Source organism: Cannabis sativa, chromosome 1 (assembly GCF_029168945.1).
Source record: "Cannabis sativa cultivar Pink pepper isolate KNU-18-1 chromosome 1, ASM2916894v1, whole genome shotgun sequence".
Lineage (NCBI taxonomy): Eukaryota > Viridiplantae > Streptophyta > Magnoliopsida > Rosales > Cannabaceae > Cannabis > Cannabis sativa.
Window position 1 is genome coordinate 9877027 of NC_083601.1, and position 20310 is coordinate 9897336.

Below are 20310 nucleotides of genomic sequence, written 5' to 3' on the forward strand. Positions count from 1 at the left end.
CGAACCTTCTCTAAATACTTTGCCATATTCAAGCCTTTGGTCTGGTATTCCACGAGGACCTAGTTCACAATCAGCTGGGAATCACTACGGCAGATGAGATTTTTGACTTTCAATGCTTCAGCTATCTTTAAGCCAGCAATCAAGGCTTCATATTCAGCCTCGTTGTTTGATGCGTCAAATTGAAATCTCAAAGCATAATGAAACTTAAAGCCTTCTGGTGCAATTACTATTACCCCTGCACCTGAGCCTTGCTCATTGGATGCCCCATCTAGATATAACTTCCAAGTGTCCGCATCTTGGTAAACAGGCAGAATGTCTTCTGAAGTCATACCTTCTATTAAGAAGTCTGCCAAGGCTTGGCCTTTGATGGATGTTCGAGGGTGATATGTTATGTCGAACTACCCTAGTTCGATCGACCATTTTATCAATCTTCCAGAAGCATCTAGTTTTGATAAAACTTGTCTCAAGGTCTGATTAGTTACCACTTTTATGGGGTGCGCCTAAAAATACGGCCGGAGCTTGCGAGATTCGTGGACTAGGCACAAAGTGAGTTTTTCAAGTGGGGGATATCTAGACTCTGCCGATAGTAACCTTTTACTTACATAGTAAATAGGTTACTGGTGCTTAGCCTCTTCTTGCACTATAGCTGCACTAATCACATCTTCCGAGATAGCCAAATAGAGAAGTAACGTCTTTCCAGTTATTGGTTTTGCCAAAATTGGAGGCGCCGCTAGATGCCTTTTTATGTTCTGAAAGACATCTTCACACTCTTTTCTCCACTCGAATTTCTTGCTGCCTCGCAATACATTAAAGAACGGCAAACACTTATCAGTTGACTTCAAAATGAATCTATTAAGTGCAGCTTCCTGTTAGGGCTTGTACTTCCTTAGGCTTTGTCGGTGATGGCATGTCTATCAATGCCTTGATTTTTTCGAGATTCGCTTCGATACCCCTCGCGTTGACTATGAATCCAAAAATTTTCCTGAGGAAACTCCAAAGGAACATTTTTTCGGGTTTAGCTTCATATTATACTTCTTTAATATTTTGAAGCATTCCGCGAGATTTGTGGTATGATTCCTACTTTTTATTGATTTTACCAACATATCATCGACGTAAACCACCATGTTTCGCCCGATCTGGTTCGCAAACATCTCGTTCACCAATCACTGATATGTTGCCCCAACATTCTTCAGCCTAAAAGATATTACTTTATAGCAGTAAAGTCCCATGTTGGTTACGAAGCTTGTATGTTCCTGATCTAGGACATGCATTTTTATCTGGTTATATCAAAAATATGCATCCATAAATGACATAAGCTCGTGCCTAGCAGTTGCATCCACTAATTGGTTGATCCTGGGTAGTGGGAAACAATCTTTTGGGCACGTCTTATTCAGATCAAAAAAACCAATACAAGTCCTCCAAGTTATGTTAGGCTTTGGGAAAAGAACGGGATTGGCTATCTACGACGGTTAAAACACCTCGCGTATAAAGTCATTGACTAATAACTTGTCCACTTCCTGTTTTAGTGCCCCTTGTCTCTCGGAATCCAAGGGTCTCATTTTCTGCCTCTTTGTTGGGTAGTTTGGAACGACATTTAAATAATGGTAGATAATGTTAGGGTCGATCCCTATCATATCTCCATATATATGGCTCCACGAGAACTGATCCTGGTTCGCCCTTAAGAAACTTATTAGTTGCTATTTTAGCTGCTCGTCCAGGTTTTTCCCAATGTAAACAAACTTTGTGGGATTTCCTTGGTCGAGAATTACTTCTTCCAATTCTTCAATTGGTTTTAATAAGTTTCTTTCATCTTGAACCCGGGGGTCAAGATCCTTGTCCTTCTTTTCACTTTTTTCTGCCAAGATTGCCATTAATTGATGACCCGCTTTTCTATGCTGCAACTCTATGCGATAGCAATCGCGAGCTAGCATCTGGTCGCCCTGCACCACTCCCACACCTTCTGGTGTTTGGAACTTCAAGGATAGGTGCTTGATCGAACTAACTACCCCTAGTCTGATCAATGCAGGACGACCCAACAATATGTTGTAAGTCGATGGCAGGTCGACAACTAGAAAGTCTTGCATAATTATGGCGGATAGGGGTGGCTCGCTCAAGGTTAATGCGCGCTCAAATATTCCTAGACTAGCAATACTGTCACCAGTGAAGCCGGAAAGATTTACCATGCAAGGTTTCAATTTGGCCTTTTCGAGCCCCATCTTCCTCAGCGTTTCCTTATAAAGGATTTTTACCGAGCTCCCATTATCTATTAACACCCTCTTTATCCTTTTATTGGCGAGGTGAATGGTAATCACCAATGGATCGACGTGAGGATATCTCAGGTTTTTCTTGTCTTCCTCCGTGAATATGATTGGAGGTTCTTCAGTTTTCACCTTCTTGGAAGGTTCTGGGGAAAATGTCGACTGCTCGTTCTTTATCTCTTTCACATATCTCTTTTGGGCGTTATTTCTCTCCCCTGCAATATGCGGCCCTCCCGAAATAATCAGGATGTCCTCTCTTTCAACAGGAAGAGGTTGTAACCCCTGGTTGTTTGGGTTGTTAGGCAGACTAGGTTGGTTGTGTCCATTGCCTTGTCTTTTCACATACTGTTTGAAGTGGCCTCGAGCGATGATACTTTCTATCTCATCTTTTAATTGGCGGCATTCTTCGGTCGTGTGCCCAATATCCTTATGGTATTTACAATACCTGTTAGGATCTCTTTTGTTCCTTGCATGCCTCATGGGCTCAGGCTTGCCGAAGGTAACCTTTTGCTCATGTACGAGGTAAATATTCTCCCAAGTTTCATTAAGCTCGGTATAAATAGTATACATTGGCACGTACTTATCGTGCTTCTTCTGTTTCGTTTTATCTTTTGACAGTTCCTTAGAACTGTCCTTTCTCTTCGAACGAGAAGCCCCCGAGTTATCAACTCTCGTTGACACAGTACTTATCGAAACATTGCTGGGTTTACCTCCTGAGCCTGTTTTCAACAAATTCATTTCTTTTCAGGTTTCTCTTTTCGAACGAACACCTGAGCCCTTTCGTTGAACTTAGTGATGTTTCTCACTGGACGACCCTATAAGTCGTCCCACAGCTCGCCCCCAGCGGTTGATGGATCAGTAGAGATCCCTGCCTGAAGGGCTGTAAGTTGTGTACTATCATCCAAATTTCTAACCCTAGCAGCAGCCGTGCTAAAATGACTTAAGTATGCCTTAATTGTCTCACCAGGTTGTTGCTTTACATTGGTTAGCGAGGCTGCTTCGGGTCGTCTATCCCTTGCAGCCTGGAATTGTTTCTTGGAATCCCTGGACTATTGTTCCCAGGAAGTTATTGAATGGTGAGTAAACTTGTTGAACCAGCTGCTTGCTGCTACAACTAGCGAGGTGGGAAACAAGATACAACGTTATTGTGTTGAAGTTGTTCAAATGCGAGACCGGATCGGTGGTTCCATCATACGATGAGACATGTGGGTTTTTAAATCCTGAGGGAAAATGGGTATTCATGATATCTGGGTGGTACGGCTCAAGCTCCTCATCTGAGTCGTATCCATATTGTCTCCCTAATTCCCCCACCTGATATCTCCTGAACTTACCCTCTAACTCGTCTATTCGTAATTGGATAAGATCCTCTTTCTTTGGACCGAGTTGTTGGCAACGATCAGGTTTTTTCTGATTCAAGTGCTCTCGCAGATCCAATTGGGAATAATTACCGGCAGACCTTGTTTTACTCACAGATAGCGTCCTACTTGCGGACCTCGTCTTGTTCATGGACTTCGTCCTCGAGTGACTCGCAGATTTACTGGTCCCCATGCTTTATCGATCATTAGCTCGTCGAGTACTTTCTCCTCTTTGAGTTGATCGACTGTGGGTCCTTGAACGCCCTGAGGTCACACTTACTTCTTCACGCTATGTTCTTTCCCCCTAAGTGTGGTTTGTCGTATTTCCCCTATTAGGGTTTGTACGAGCCCTCTCTCTATGGGTTCAGGAAGAACACTAGTGATTTCTCGCAGGTGACCTACGTTCTCCTGATTGAGTCCCAAGATCTTCTTCATTTTCATGAGGAATTTCTTGTTCATCAGTTTCTGGTTGCCTCCTGTTCTCATTTCTATGAGAGGGTTCTAGCTGATCATTCTGATTTTCAGGGGGAATCTCATTTTCCTTAGGTTGTTCTTCCTGGATATTTTCCTGTCTCCTGGTTCGTGAGCCATGGGGCCTGCCTCATGGTCTTCTCACTCCAAGTTCAGGTTGATTTTGAGTGTTAGTCCCCTGTGTCGCCCTAGCTACGGCTGCATCACGCTCTAGTTCAGCGTTCCCCCCTGTGCCTCCTCTAGACGACATCTAAGGCGGCGGTTTTCTGCTTCATAAGTGCCCTCTCCCATGGGCTGAGTACTTCCACGATTGGGCTTCTCATCCCTCATTCCAGGATTCTGGCCATTCCCACGCTGAGTTTTCCTCGAGCGTGTTGTCCGCGTACTGGGACCAACGTCAGGTTGGGTCCTCCGGGAACGTGTGGTCTGAATGCTGGGACCACCCTCAGGTTGAGTCCTCCTGGAGCGGATGGTCTGTCTGGACTGTGGGTTGGAAGACCTTCTGGAGCTCATGGGCTCTTTCCCATAACGGTGATGAGTTTCCTTGTGTGGTGTATTAACCTTTTCTAGGTTTTTAGCCATGAAGGAGATGGTTTTTCTTCAAAAGAAAGGAGGGTTTTTACTGAGCTTTTTTCACGAAGGCTCTCAATGAAAGCACCAAACTGTTAACGCAGATTTTTGTTAACCAAAATTTAAGCCTAATAGTGATAATCTCACACACAAAAAAAAAAACAGTAAAGGAAAAAGTATGAACACAAAGGATTTTTTACGTAGTTTTGCAGTTAAAATTCTGCATATTCTACGAGTTAATCTTATTAGACTTTTGATAGCTTTTCAGGGCCTTTTCTCTATGATTTTTTTGTCCCTTTTTTGATCTAACTTGCCACTATTTATAATCCCATAGTAGGCAGTTAATTACAGAGTTGACCGTGATCTTTACAACGTTTATCTCCTGAAATCGTGGAGTTTGATTACATATCACGTAGTATAAATGCGGTAATTATTTGAATATCACACAGTTGTGATTTATCCTCTTTTACTGGGTCAAAACGATCGTGTGTTTAAACACGTCTTAAATCATAACGTTCTGGGAGGCCTCGACAAGAATTCGGTTCCAATGACCTTGATAGCGAGCTGGAGCTTTTTCCCCTATCTTTCTGAGGTCGACAATGTACGCCTCGTTGCTTCTTTGTTTGAAGACTTAACGCTTCATTTTGACAATCGCAATTCTTATTTACAAATATCACCTCAGCAGTCATTTGAATGTCAGCTTCTGACTCATCAAGACTATAAGTCTTACTGAAAGATGTCTGAAGTTAATTGGTGAAAGACACAGGAGTGTGCCTTCCTATAGCGATATAAGTGCCTCGCTTATTAGGTCTTGAGTTTGCCCAACTATTATACTTAGTTTGTATATCATACGCTAAATGTCTTCTCAATCGATATGCATGGCTTTCGTCTTCTCAGGTGTAACAAAGTTGATGTCTCGCTTTATGCATCAAATGACGAATGGTTTCTCATTAATACACGTGGCAACAATGTGTATATCTTTACCTCACATATGACCTTATAGTCAGCGAGTTGCAAGTATATTCTGTTATTTACGCAATTAATGAGTTATTCAATCAAAAGAGATTTCATCGATCCATATTTCCCTTAACCTGACACGTGTCCTCTATTGGAATGGTAGTCGAATTTAGGGTATAACAATACCCATAATATCCTTCTCCTTTCCCTTATAACTTCACCATCCATACTCTCCATTCCATCCATACCAATGGTGGTTCGATGGGAGTCCGATGGTGGCCTGATGCTACCCATTGTTTTATGGTTTTGTACATAAGAAAACGGTAGCATCAAGCCACCATCGAACCATATTCTACATTTACAAATTTCAAGCTCCATTCATCAAGCTTGTCGGGAAGGCATCGAGCCACTATCGAACCACATCCTACATTTATAGGTGGCATCAGGCCATCGTCAAACATTTGTCTTTAACCTTTACTCATTTTAACAATAGAAAGACATCGGGCCACCATCGAGCTTGGCAAAAAAACTAGTTTTCTGTCCAAAACTCAGATATGACCGTTTGTTACCCTAAATCTAATATCAACTCATAGATAACAGACATTAATCATACAATTTATTCCTAAATCAATAAACCTATAAATAAAATCATACATTTCAATCCTAAATCACACATAATACAATTAAAATGAAATAGAAAACTTACATTCAAAGCGCGATGGTCGTGGTTTGATGATCTTGGGTCTTGGGTTGGTAGTCGTTGGTGGGTTGGTGGTATTTGGTTAGAGGCGCTGTGATTGGCAGCCATTGGTTGCTAGGTTCTCGTGTGCGTGAGAAGAAGAGAATGGGAGAGACAGAGAGAATAGAGGAAGAGAGAGAGGAGGGTGAGTTATGAGAGAGGTATTTTTGGGTTTATTAAAAAAGTTGTCTATCTAACTAATTTAAATATACTTAGGTTTAGTGTATCAATTTTGCCCAAATGCTTGAATATTAATTTAAATTTCTGTTTCTTAATCTATGGCTCACATATTTGGAGACACCATCTTTAATGACCGCATAGTTTTATCTTGAGAATAGCAGATAATTAGGACTTATTATCAGAAGTAGGCTTTTAATTACTATTTTTGTAATTATAGAGATATATTTGAATTCTAGGTGTATTGATTGTGATATATATGAGATTTTATGATTTTTATATTTTATGCTCAGTAATAGTGGAATACGACGTTTGGTCTGTAAAGTTACTTAGATATGGTTTAGTATCTTAGAATTATTGGGGTAATATAGTTAGATATTTGGTATGTCGGGTATTTTCAGGATTATGGATTAGATCATTTTACTTCTAAGTAAGTACATTACTTGTTGGTACAGTAATGAGTGATTTTCATTTTGGCTTTAGATTAATTAATGGGAATTAGTATTATCCTTAAGCTATATTGGATATTATATGAAGAAATTAAATAGAAGAAAATATAATAAATCAAGTCCAAAACCATCTCTTTCTCTCTTTCTTATTTGGCCCTAAGGAGACCCAAGAAACCAGTCCATTTGCTTCTTAATTTTGGGTATTTCAGCTAGTTTGAAGGTATTTAAGAATGCTAAGAACTAAGGTAAGCTTCTCTTCTAAGTTTCTTTGAAGTTCATATTTAAAGGATTAGATTTTCATGCAAATTTTTATGCTTTCAGATTCTGTATGTTTGAGATGAGTTGGGTTGAGTTTCTAGGGTTAATATGTTGTTGTTTGTGTGATTTAGAGTAGGTTTTGGTGGTTGTAGTTATGTTTGAGCTTGTGTTGAGGTTTTAAGCTCAAAGCTCCCTTTAATTGTGATTTTTGAAATAGTAGCTTGATGATAGATTTTTCAGTTTGCATATGTTTATTATGACTTAGTTTGGTGTTCTATAGCATTTGGAGAAATAAGGTTTCTTTTTTTTTTATGTTTTTGCAGTAAAAAATGGCAGATCGTTTTTACAGAAATGGTCTACCATTTTTAGCAGTCTGGGACCCAAAAAATGGCTTAATTAATTTTAAAGAGTGTTCGTATTCTATATATTAGTCATGTTATTATACATTGTTATTACTTACAATGTTTACATTAAAAATTATTGCATGTGGCATATATTAAAGATTAAATTTTGTATACATCTTGAAGATTATGCAAAAAACTATATTTATATATCCTTTGTAATATTGTAAAAGAAATTGCTGAATAATTTCTTTTATTTTTTATGGATGAATAATTAATAAATTTTTAAGAAATTTATAATAATGTTCTACTTGTTCAACGTCATTCCCTGAAGTGAATGCAATAATTTTAAATAATCAATGGTATTATTTACTACTCAAATATTTCTAGAAAAAATTAGAAACAACCAAAAGATGAAATACCACACACTATCAAAGTGCATGAAATCTATATATCATGTGTGGAATTGAATAATAGTAGTCACGTACCTGTAGTATGGACACAGTTATAATCAAGATAAAATTATATTTGATTATTGAATAGAATGTGAATTGTACATATATTTTAGTATATCACAAATTTATTGTACATTTAAAATATTTAAATATCATTTCCTGAAGAGAATGAATAGACATGAAATTCTATTTCAAAGAATATAGATTTTACATATATTGATAATGCCAGAAGCAAATTAATATATACATATTTTATTATTTTTTGAAATCAATAGTTTCAAACTATTATTGGTACAAGATATGTATATATGTATTTACTATTTAATTCAGTTTGCATATTCCGAGATGTGAATATATAATTTACTAATATTTGTTAGTGATCCAATATAATCTATTATAATCAAAGTGATAAAGAATCACAAAATGATTATTTAAAAAGTTTCCTGAAGAAGTCTTACACACAATTTCTTCTTGGAGTAGTAAAATATTTTTGTATGTACCTAGATGTATAATTTTTATCTAATCATGAAAGTGACAAGTCTTGATAATTAGACTGTTGAATAGTCTATTAATATATTAGACCACTTGTTAAAAAAACATGAAGAAATATAAATGATATATGATGATTATATCTGTACCTTTTGAATGTACACATTATTGAATTGATGATGAAGAAATATAAAGTTTGATAAACATAATAGTGACTCCTGAAAAGTGTATATATTTTGGAGAATAATATAATTATTTTATTCGTGTATATAAAAATGAAACTTGTAATGATTACTTATACATTGGAGGGATTTTACATTACCCTATGAAATTGAAATACAAATTATAGTGAACTTGAAGTTTATGAATTGAGTTATTTTGACATGATCAATCATATGCAATAATTTGTCAAATGATTTGACTAAATTTTGTTGAAGAACCATAAGATTCTTCTCATTATTAATTTATAAGGCTCAAAAGAAGAATGCGCATATATTCTGCACATAGAAAAAGTTAAAGTATATTTTCATATTTTTAATTTTTTATTAAAAAAATATACATGTAGCATTTCATTTAGTTTCTCTTTTATATTTATTTATAAGATAAAGTTATATTTTTATTGATAATTATTTTTCTAATATAATTCATTTTAATATATATGATTTTATTTATTTATCTAGAAAATAAATATATATTAAATTATTTTTGAAGAACATATTTAAATTATATTTCTTTAAATCTTGAGTCATTGTCATGTATTTCTAATTATACACGTATGACCATTCTTAGAAATGAATTAAGTTCATAACTATTGAACTTGAACCTAAAGTTTATAGAACTTGAAGTTCAATGTCATATAATATATGTGGATTTAAATAATTATTGATCTATTGTGATATATTGAAACCCTTGCAGGTGTATAAATATTATTAGATATCACAATTTTTAAAAATTCTCTCAATCAGGAGGAGAGAAGTAGTTGGGATCGATGATGACTTTTAAAAAATGATCCTTACACAAAGTATATAAGAGCGATATAGTTTAAAATGATATATTTTTAAACTGCAAATCAATATTATTCAAAGTTGAGTTAGAATGAGTTGAAAACGCCTGAAGCATAAATGAACATTGTAGAAATTATTAATAAATTTCATTTGATTTGTCCTGAAGTTGTTAAATCTAGAGGTACTCATGGATACCTTAATGTTATAAAATATTGATGATTTAAGAATGATAACCGTGATGGAAACGGTGCTCTAGAAGAGACTCATAAGAGAAGTTAGACATAACACATTTGATCATAATTGAATTCCTAAAGTGGTTCTATATAGATACCTATAAATGATAAACATATTTTAAAAAATATGTAATTTAAAGAGATCTCTATAAGTTATGTCAATATGGGAGGAAATTATCATATACTTAATTTTTTGTCAACAATAGTGTTGAATGTGTGCATATGCAATAAACTTACATGAGATAGCAAAGATCATGGTATTAGATTTATCGAGAATTATCGACATACATTTTATTTTTGGCTAAAATATTATGACGCAGTCCAAGCAAGTTTACTCGCATAAAGTGAAGTAAGACCTGTAGGGTGTGCAAATAAATATTTCTAATGAGAAATTTTCATATATGTATTTGTACATAATTGATTGTTGTACAAAGTTTGCATAGACATGAGATTGATTAAAATAAAGCTTAAATATTGAGAAAATATAATCATGATTTGATTATAACCTGGAATATATTTTATGAAGATTTATAAGCGTCACATAAATGTTGCAACAAAAATTTATTTATTTGGAGCTCCTAATATAGTGAGAATTTGAAATAAGCCTTATCTAAAAATTATAGAAGAATTTAATACATGTCTTAAGTGATATAAATTCAAAGTCGTGCGCACTATATGACAAAGATTTTTGTATGAAATAAAGACATGTAAGTAAATTATTAGTTGAAAAATACGTATGATTGTCTATGCAATATAAATTCGTAAATAGTACATTGTGATAGACTCTTAAAGAGTTTTTGATTATATTATAAATGATTGAATAACAAACTTTTATTTCTTTTTGTATATTGAGAAATATGAAATATATGTAGTTAGTTCATTAGTAGAGAAGTCTTAAAGTACTTCATATGTATCAGCAATTGTAGATATATGATCATTTGATGTGAAAATTAAGATCATACAACAAGATGGAACAAATATATGGTCTTGGAGTACCATTATTCTCGTAAATGAAAATTTATATTATCATTAATGTGTTATGTTCATATCTACTTGAGATTTTAAACTTTGGTATGAACAAAGTTACATACACACATGAATGATACAATTAGTTAGATAAATATTGATGTTCCACAAACCCATCATCCATAATTTAGAAGTCCACACATACTCTGGAAGAGTTACAGAAACTATATGATCATATATAATATACGGTGATATTTTAAAAGTGATAACAATAATCTTATGAGATATATTATCACCAAAATAATTGTGGATCATATGTACATGATGGGGAGATATATTCATGTTGCACTCTTTTTACCTTAGTTCAGGTTTTATCCTACTAGGTTTTCTTGGCAAGGTTTTTAACGAGACAACTTGCAAATAAATATGAATATGAAATATATATTGCACTCTTTTTTCTTTAGCTCAGGTTTTGTCTCACTGAGTTTTTCTGACAAGGTTTTTAACGAGGCAACTTTAAATCATGTTAACATATGTAAAGCCCGCTTAGTTAATTTGGAAATTAGCAGTTGTTTATGATTAATTATGAAATTATTTATAGCTATTTAAATAATTTATTATACTATTATTTATGTTATTCAGTAGCTTGCCTATTTTGTAATTCCGATGCCCGGTATTTTGGAACTCGGCGTTTGGCTCAGTAGAAATCACAACTTAGTATGTTAGTAGTTTGGGGACGGGTTTTAGACATTGGGAATGTCGGGAATGGCCGGGAATTTCGAATGTCCCAAAAATACCCCTTTAGTGATTTTTATGTGATTTTATGGTGGAGGGGCAAAATGGTCTTTTTGCCCCATTAGTGTTTTGTCTTATGTGAGTTTATTAAATGAAAATTAAATGTTTATTTTTAGTTTTAGTTGGCTGAAATGAAATACTAGAAGTGGCTTTGATTTTATTTATTCTTTTTACAAAAAATGCTAAGTGTAGAAAATAGAAAATTTTGAAAAGAACTCTCCATTTCTCTCTCTATTTCGGCTGAAACTTTGGGCAGCAAGGAGCTGATTTCTCCATTGATTTTTACTTGTTAATCCACCTCCTCTTAAGGTCCATTGCAAGCTAGGTTGGTTCTTGTCTCTCCTTCTTTAATTTCTTGAGTTTTGATGAAAAAGTTGAGTAAATGCATGTTAATTTGAAGTTCTTGCTGCTGTGATTTGTTGTTGTTTTCTAAAGTTTAATCTTGCTATTTTTAAGTAATTTAGAGCTAGTGTATGCTTGATGGTTACTTGGAATCAAGTTTTGGAGTTTTAAATTCAAGAGCATGAATTTTGAAAAATATATGTTGAATCTGTAAATTACTTGCTGTAGTTGATTATTTTCGTTTTCAGAGGCTTAGTTATGCATATTTATGTAGGTTTGATCTAGCTTGATTGCATGTTAGTGGATTCTAACCAAGTTTGAGTTTTGAAACTCAAAGCTTGGTCTTTAATGGTGTTTTGTGATTCTGTGAGTTCTGGGTGATTTTGTTGCCTTTGAATGGTTATTTGGGGCATATAGAACAGGTCTGGAAGATCTTGCATGATTTGGGTTAGAATTGTTTGAGTTATGAATTTTTGAAAAATTCCTGCGAGGAACCGGAATTCCGGTTGTGCAACCGGAATTCCGGATGGGTGTCCAAGAATTCCCGAACTGAATTCGGTTGGGCAACCTGGTCTCCGGTTGGGGAATTTTCGAAACCCTAGTTTTCCTCGTTTTTATGTTTTTAGGGGTATTGCCATGCTTTTTATCGATAGGGAAACTTTTAGTTCCTAGTTTTAGTCCCCGGGAAGTGATTTAGCGTGTCACTTATAGCGTTGTGATTTTTATGGTTTAGGAGCCAGTAATCCGTCACTCGGCCCGATTCCGGTCGAGGTTGGCCAAGCACACTCCGAATTCGGAATCCAGGTAAGATTAGTATAATAGTATGCATATGTAGTTTACATGTTTAGCGTGCATGTAGGAAGCCTGTTAGAGTACATTAGTTATGTATATAGGCTTCGAACCATCCAACCCTGTCACGTCGGTACAGGCTGAAGTATGACCAAGGCGGCGGAGTATGACCGTTCGGCCGATCAGCCGACACTTGGTTGGTGGTTCCGTACTATTGACGTATCCCGTCGGTACGGGCTGGAGTATGACCGGCCGGCGGAGTATGGCCGGTTCGACCGATCGGGAGGATATAGTAACACGTCGGTACGAACGGAGTATGACCGAGCGGCGGAGTATGACGGTTCGACCGATCAGGTTGTTACGTGTCAATAGTACCGTCCCTATGAACGTTCAGAACTCAGTACCATGTTGGACATGGCAGTAGTGGCTCAGTACCATGTTGGACATGGCGAGCGAGACTCGGCATCGTGTTGGACACGGCAGTTAGAATTATGTATGAGTATTATTATGCTTTTCTTGCGAGTCCGTCGACTCACAAGTTCTACGTTATGTGTAGGTAAAGGCAAGGCTAAAGGCGATGGACCGTGAGCGAGCTTGAGAAGATTGTACATGTCGGGGCGGTTAGGCTGGAGCGTACGATCCTCGGGACGACAAGGGCCGATTTTTGTAACTGGTCGTTAGACGACCTTTATTTTATGTAACAGTTAAACAGTTAAAACTTTTTGTAAATAATTTTATAATCGGGATCCCGAGTCTTTTGTAATATTGTTTTATAAGTTTAATTAAAAAGCAAAATTTTAATTAATCACGTTTTTCCATAAACCTCGTTGATTAGCAACGAGTCGCACAAGATATGTTTGAAAATCACGTAATACGCCTAAGTTAGTTAGGGTGTTACAATTTGGTATCAGAGCCGCCAGGTTGTCTTCCGAAGATCGTCACGACATGTACAATCATCATCAGCAGTTAGCTCGGTTCACGGTTCAGTAAGCCTTTATTGCTTTAGTAGTTTATTTTATTCAGTTATGAAAAGAAAAGCCGGTTAGGAAGCATGTTAGTAGCCTGATAGTAGAATAGGCGCATGTTTCGTTTTTAATTTCCAAATTAAGCGGCATTAGTAAGCTCTCCTTGAATACGACCTGATATGTCAACTCGTGGTTTCGCAGGCGGTTCTAATCAGATGGACGCCATGCGGACCACCAGGAGTCAGGGCAACTCAGTGGGGTCGAATCAAGGTCAGGGAGCTCAGTTTCCCCCACCTGTTAGGGGCCGAGGTAGAGGTCCCCGTGGCAGGGCTCGTGGTCGGGGTGATGAGAACCCACCACGGGCGCCGTGCTCCCCCAAACTCGATCGGGGAGCCCAGAATTGGGAGTTGCGGTTGGCGGAGATGCAAGCCGGATCGAAGAACAAGACCTCGAGATTCGAGAGGTTGAGGCAAGGGGTGCTCCCTGCCGGTTCACGTGCTCCGTAGTTCCGGTGGCACACGCCTCTTTGCCCCTGTGCCGAGATAGTGGTGGCGGCCCATAGATTGGAACCTGCAGCCTATGAGCGGTTCGGAAGCAAGCACCTCGGTATTCCCGGGAGGTCCGGATGTAATGAAAGCCGAGCAATGGCTGACGGTGATCACCAAGATACTGAATTTCATGGGTGTCACCGGTAACGACAGAGTGGTGTGCGCCACGTTTCAGTTCCAGGAGGACGCCCTGGTATGGTGGGACATGGTGTCTCAGATCCATGACGTCACCACCATGACCTGGGAAAGGTTTCCAGGAACTCTTTAATGCAAAGTACTACAACGAGGCGGTCAGAAGCGCCAAGAGAAAAGAGTTCGCTCACCTGACCCAGCGGGAGAACATGAGCGTCACTGAGTATACTACTCAGTTTGATCGGTTGGCGAGGTTAGCCTCGGGAATTGTCTTGACCGACTTCCGCAAGAAGGAGAAGTATCTAGATGGGTTGAATGCCGTGGGATCGGGCATGACTCGATGATCACCACCGACGACGGTACCACCTATGCTCGGATGGTGGAGAAGGCAATCGCGAGCCGAGGGCGCGATGGGGTGCATGTCGAGTCGGCCGGTACTCCGGTTAGTGGCGGGCTCCTACCCCTCCTACATCGGCTATAGCGGGGAGTAGTGGTTCGGCCATTGATCGGAGGAAGAGGACACCCACTCGCTTCCGTGGCTCGAGTCGAACAAGAGGTTCCGGGGGTACTGCGAACGCAGGAGCCGTCCCGGGTGGTACTGAAACCCGATTCTCCTATCCCGAGTGCCCTAGCTGCAAGAGGCACCATCGGGGCGAGTGCAAAGGTCAGGGAGGCTTTCATTGTGGCATGCCCGGACACTTCGAAGGGAATGTCCCCGGCTCAGGCCGAGAGGCACCGAGAGCTCCGGCGATACCCACTCCAAATGGTATTCGCTATCACGCGAGGGCGATGCGGATGCCGCCCATCAATTGTCACAGGTCAGCTTTTTATTAACAACTCGCTATATTCAGTGCTGTTTGATTCTGGGGCTACACATTCTTATGTGGCGGCCAGAGTCTTTAGTAAATTGGGTAGACCCTATGATAGATATGAATCAGGGTTTGGAACCTCGTTACACAGCGGAGAATTGGTTATCTCCAATAGGTGGATTAGGTCTATGCCGATCGGGATAGATGGTAGAGAGTTAAGTGCGTCCGATAGAGATGAGTTTAGTCGAATTCGATATTATTTTAGGAATGGATTTCCTATTCTAAATATTCGGCGAGCATTGACTGTACAAGGACGATGGTGGTCTTCCAACCGGAAAGTGAAGAACCATTTGTATTTGTTGGTTCGGTTCAGGGATCTCGGATCCCGATGATCTCGGCTATGTCAGCGAGAGAATTGTTGCACGGCGGTTGCTTAGGGTTTCTGGCCGTGGTGGTGGACACCACTCGGCCGTCATTCGGCCGTAAGACATTAGAGTGGTTCGGGAATTTTTGGATGTTTTTCCCGAAGAACTTCCGGTGGTTACCACCTCACGGGAGATTGATTTTGTGATTGACTTGGCACCGGGGGTGGGAACCGGTTTCCAAAGCCCGTATAGGATGGCTCCGAGCCTGAACTTAAGGAATTAAAGATTCTGGCTCCAAGGGTTGCTTGACATAGGGTTCATTCGGCCCAAAGGTGTCACCACTGGGAGCCCCGGTTTTGTTCGTCAAGAAGAAGGATGGATCTATGAGGATGTGCATCGACTACAGGGAGTTGAACAAGCCGACGGTGAAGAATAAATATCCATTACCTAGGATCGATGACTTGTTCGATCGGCTGTCGGGGAAGACGGTCTTTTCTAAGATTGATCTCCGTTCGGGTTATCATCGAGTTGAGAATCCGAGAGGAGGACATTCGAAGACGGCTTTCCGCACTAGGTATGGACACTACGAGTTTCGGTTATGTCATTCGGACTAACCAATGCTCCCCGCGGCATTCATGGACACGATGAATAGAGTATTCAAGGATTTCCTCGATATCCGTGTGATTGTGTTTATCGACGACATCCTCGTGTACTCTCAATCGAAGAGGAGCATGAGTTACATCTTCGGATGGTACCGCAACGCTTCGAGAACATAAGCTATATGCCAAGTTCATGAAATGTGAGTTCTGGCTATATCAGGTGTCCTTCCTAGGGCACATTGTGAGTAAAGATGGGATCAAGGTGGATCCCGGGAAGATTGAATCCGTCAGGGATTGGCTGAGACCGAAGACAGTGACAGAGATCAGAAGCTCCTTGGGATTAGCTGGGTACTACCGTAGATTCGTGGAGGGGTTCTCCAAAATCTTAATGCCCCTAACCGAGCTTACAAAGAAGAATCAGCGGTTTATCCGGTCAGATAAATGTGAAGCTAGTTTTCAGGAGCTGAAACAGAGGTTGATTACTGCTCCAGTACTAGCTTTGCCTTCGGACAAGGAGAAGTTCGTAGTATACTGTGACGCATCCAAACAAGGTTTGGGGTGTGTATTGATGCAAGTCGATCGGGTCATCGCTTATGCCTCCCGTCAGTTAAAGGATTATGAACAGCGATACCCGACTCATGATCTGGAATTGGCTGCAGTGGTTTTTGCACTGAAGATTTGGCGGCATTACCTTTACGGGGAGAAGTGTGAGATCTATACCGACCATAAAAGTCTCAAATATTTCTTTACTCAGAAGGATTTGAATATGAGACAAAGGCGTTGGTTGGAATTAGTGAAGGATTACGATTGTGAGATCCTCTATCATCCCGGAAAAGCCAATGTAGTGGCAGATGCCCTGAGCAGAAAGGGTCCCGGGCAAGTAGCTAGTATGGTTCAGATCTCACCTCAGCTAGCAGAGGATATGGTTAGATCCAGCATTGAGTTTGTGGTAGGTCAGCTTCACAACTTGACGCTGCAATCTGATCTGTTGGAAAGAATAAAAGTCGCTCAGATGACGAATCCGAGTTAGTGAAGATGCGAGATGAGGTGTTGGGCTGGTCAAGCCAAGGACTTTTCGGTGTCGACGTTGGGATGCTTTTGTATAAAGCCGGGGTTTGTGTTCCGAACGTTGTGGAACTTAGAAATGAGATCTTTGAGGAGGCTCATTCTACCCAGTATTCTCTCGCATCCCGCACCACTAAGATGTACCAAGATTTGAAACCGTACTTCGGTGGAGCGGTATGAAGAAGAATTTGGTAGAATTCGTATCGAGATGCCTCACTTGTCACGGATTAAGGCTGAACATCAAAGACCGACGGGGTTGTTGCGGCCTCTAACCCTACGGGAATGGAAATGGGAGGATATTACGATGGATTTTGTGGTCGGGTTACCTAGGACCACAGGTTTATTTGAGTCCATCTGGGTAGTGGTGGATCGATTTACGAAATCTGCTCATTTTCTGCCGGTTAGAACAACATTTTCAGTGGATCAGTTGGCAGAACTGTACGTCAGAGAGATAGTGAGACTTCACGGGGTATCGAAGTCTATAGTTTCGGACAGGGATCCGAAGTTTACCTCCAAATTTTGGCAAAGTTTGCAACGGGCAATGGGTACAAAGCTAAAATTCAGTACAAGCATTCCATCCTCGGACGGATGGTCGGTCCGAAAGGACAATTCAGATATTGGAGGATATGTTGAGAGCACCGTGTTATGGACTTTGAAGGCTCATGGAATAAGTATCTACCGTTGATAGAATTCTCTTACAACAACAGCTTATCGAGTACAATAGGGATGGCTCCCTATGAACCGTTATACGGTAGGAAATGTAGATCCCCTATCCACCTTTGGGATGAGACAGGGAGAGGAAATATCTAGGTCCAGAGTCAGTGCAGCGGACCAATGAGGCTATAGAGAAGATAAAAGCTAGAATGCTTGCCTCACGGAAGCGAGACGAAGAGTTACGCGGTCCGAAACGCAGAGATGTTAAGTTCCAAGTAGGGGAACATGTGTTTTTACGGGTATCTCCGATGAAGGGGATTAAACGTTTCGGGAAAAGAGGCAAGTTATGCCCTAGATTTACAGGACCTTTCGAGATTCTCGAGAAGATAGGTCAAGTGGCATATCGGTTAGCATTGCCTCCACCTTGTCGGCGGTTCACAACGTATTCCATGTCTCGATGTTGAGAAAATACGTTTCGAGACCCCCTCTCATATACTCAAGTTATGAGAGTCTTCAGCTTCAGCCAGATATGACTTATGAGGAACGACAAGCAGATCCTGGATAGAAAGGATAAAGTCCTTCGGAATAAAACCATAGCATTGGTCAAAGTTCTCTGGAGAAACAGCAAGGTGGAGGAAGCCACCTGGGAGCTAGAGTCAGATATGAGAACTCAATATCCAGAGTTATTCAGGTTAGATTTCGGGGACGAAACCCTTTTAAGGGGGGGATAGTTGTAAAGCCCGCTTAGTTAATTTGGAAATTAGCAGTTGTTTATGATTAATTATGAAATTATTTATAGCTATTTAAATAATTTATTATACTATTATTTATGTTATTCAGTAGCTTGCCTATTTTGTAATTCCGGTGCCCGGTATTTTGGAACTCGGCGTTTGGCTCAGTAGAAATCACAACTTAGTATGTTAGTAGTTTGGGGACGGGTTTTAGACATTGGGAATGTCGGGAATGGCCGGGAATTTAGAATGTCCCAAAAATACCCCTTTAGTGATTTTTATGTGATTTTATGGTGGAGGGGCAAAATGGTCTTTTTGCCCCATTAGTGTTTTGTCTTATGTGAGTTTATTAAATGAAAATTAAATGTTTATTTTTAGTTTTAGTTGGCTGAAATGAAATACTAGAAGTGGCTTTGATTTTATTTATTCTTTTTACAAAAAATGCTAAGTGTAGAAAATAGAAATTTTGAAAAGAACTCTCCATTTCTCTCTCTATTTCGGCTGAAACTTTGGGCAGCAAGGAGCTGATTTCTCCATTGATTTTTACTTGTTAATCCACCTCCTCTTAAGGTCCATTGCAAGCTAGGTTGGTTCTTGTCTCTCCTTCTTTAATTTCTTGAGTTTTGATGAAAAAGTTGAGTAAATGCATGTTAATTTGAAGTTCTTGCTGCTGTGATTTGTTGTTGTTTTCTAAAGTTTAATCTTGCTATTTTTAAGTAATTTAGAGCTAGTGTATGCTTGATGGTTACTTGGAATCAAGTTTTGGAGTTTTAAGTTCAAGAGCATGAATTTTGAAAAATATATGTTGAATCTGTAAATTACTTGCTGTAGTTGATTATTTTCGTTTTCAGAGGCTTAGTTATGCATATTTATGTAGGTTTGATCTAGCTTGATTGCATGTTAGTGGATTCTAACCAAGTTTGAGTTTTGAAACTCAAAGCTTGGTCTTTAATGGTGTTTTGTGATTCTGTGAGTTCTGGGTGATTTTGTTGCCTTTGAATGGTTATTTGGGGCATATAGAACAGGTCTGGAAGATCTTGCATGATTTGGGTTAGAATTGTTTGAGTTATGAATTTTTGAAAAATTCCTGCGAGGAACCGGAATTCCGGTTGTGCAACCGGAATTCCGGATGGGTGTCCAGTAATTCCCAGAACCGGAATTCCGGTTGGGCAACCGGTCTACCGGTTGGGGAATTTTCAGAAACCCTAGTTTTCCTCGTTTTTATGTTTTTAGGGGTATTGCCATGCTTTTTATCGATAGGGAAACTTTTAGTTCCTAGTTTTAGTCCCCGGGAAGTGATTTAGCGTGTCACTTATAGCGTTGTGATTTTTATGGTTTAGGAGCCGATGTCCGTCGGCTTCGGTTCCGGTCGGGTTGGCGACACCGAATTCGGAATCCAGGTAAGATTAGTATAACAAGATGCATATGTAGTTTACATGTTTAGCGTGCATGTAGGAAGCACATTAGAGTACATTAGTTATGTATATAGGCTTCGAACCATCCAACCCCCGTCACGTCTGCATGAAGTATGACCGACGGCCGGAGTATGACCGGTTCGACCGATCAGTCGACACTTGGTTGGTGGTTCCGTACTATTGACGTATCCCGCCCAGACAGTGGAGTATGACCAAGGCGGAGTATGACCGGTTCGACCGATCGGGAGGATATAGTAACACGTCGGTACAGCCGGAGTATGACCAAGCGGCGGAGTATGACCGGTTCGACCGATCAGATTGTTACGTGTCAATAGTACCGTCCCTATGAACGTTCAGAACTCAGTACCATGTTGGACAT

The 20310-nt window shown here is 39.4% G+C and overlaps 1 protein-coding gene across 1 annotated transcript; it reads right to left on the bottom strand.

The window, feature by feature from the left end:
• Positions 1-614: 614 nt before the first annotated feature.
• LOC115703803 (uncharacterized) lies at positions 615-2996 on the bottom strand. The gene is made up of 2 exons (XM_061112312.1): positions 1741-2996; positions 615-792 (listed from the first exon to the last, which is right to left on the bottom strand). Exons 1-2 carry the CDS (start codon positions 2994-2996, stop codon positions 615-617), a joined length of 1434 nt encoding a protein of 477 aa, XP_060968295.1.
• Positions 2997-20310: the final 17314 nt, after the last annotated feature.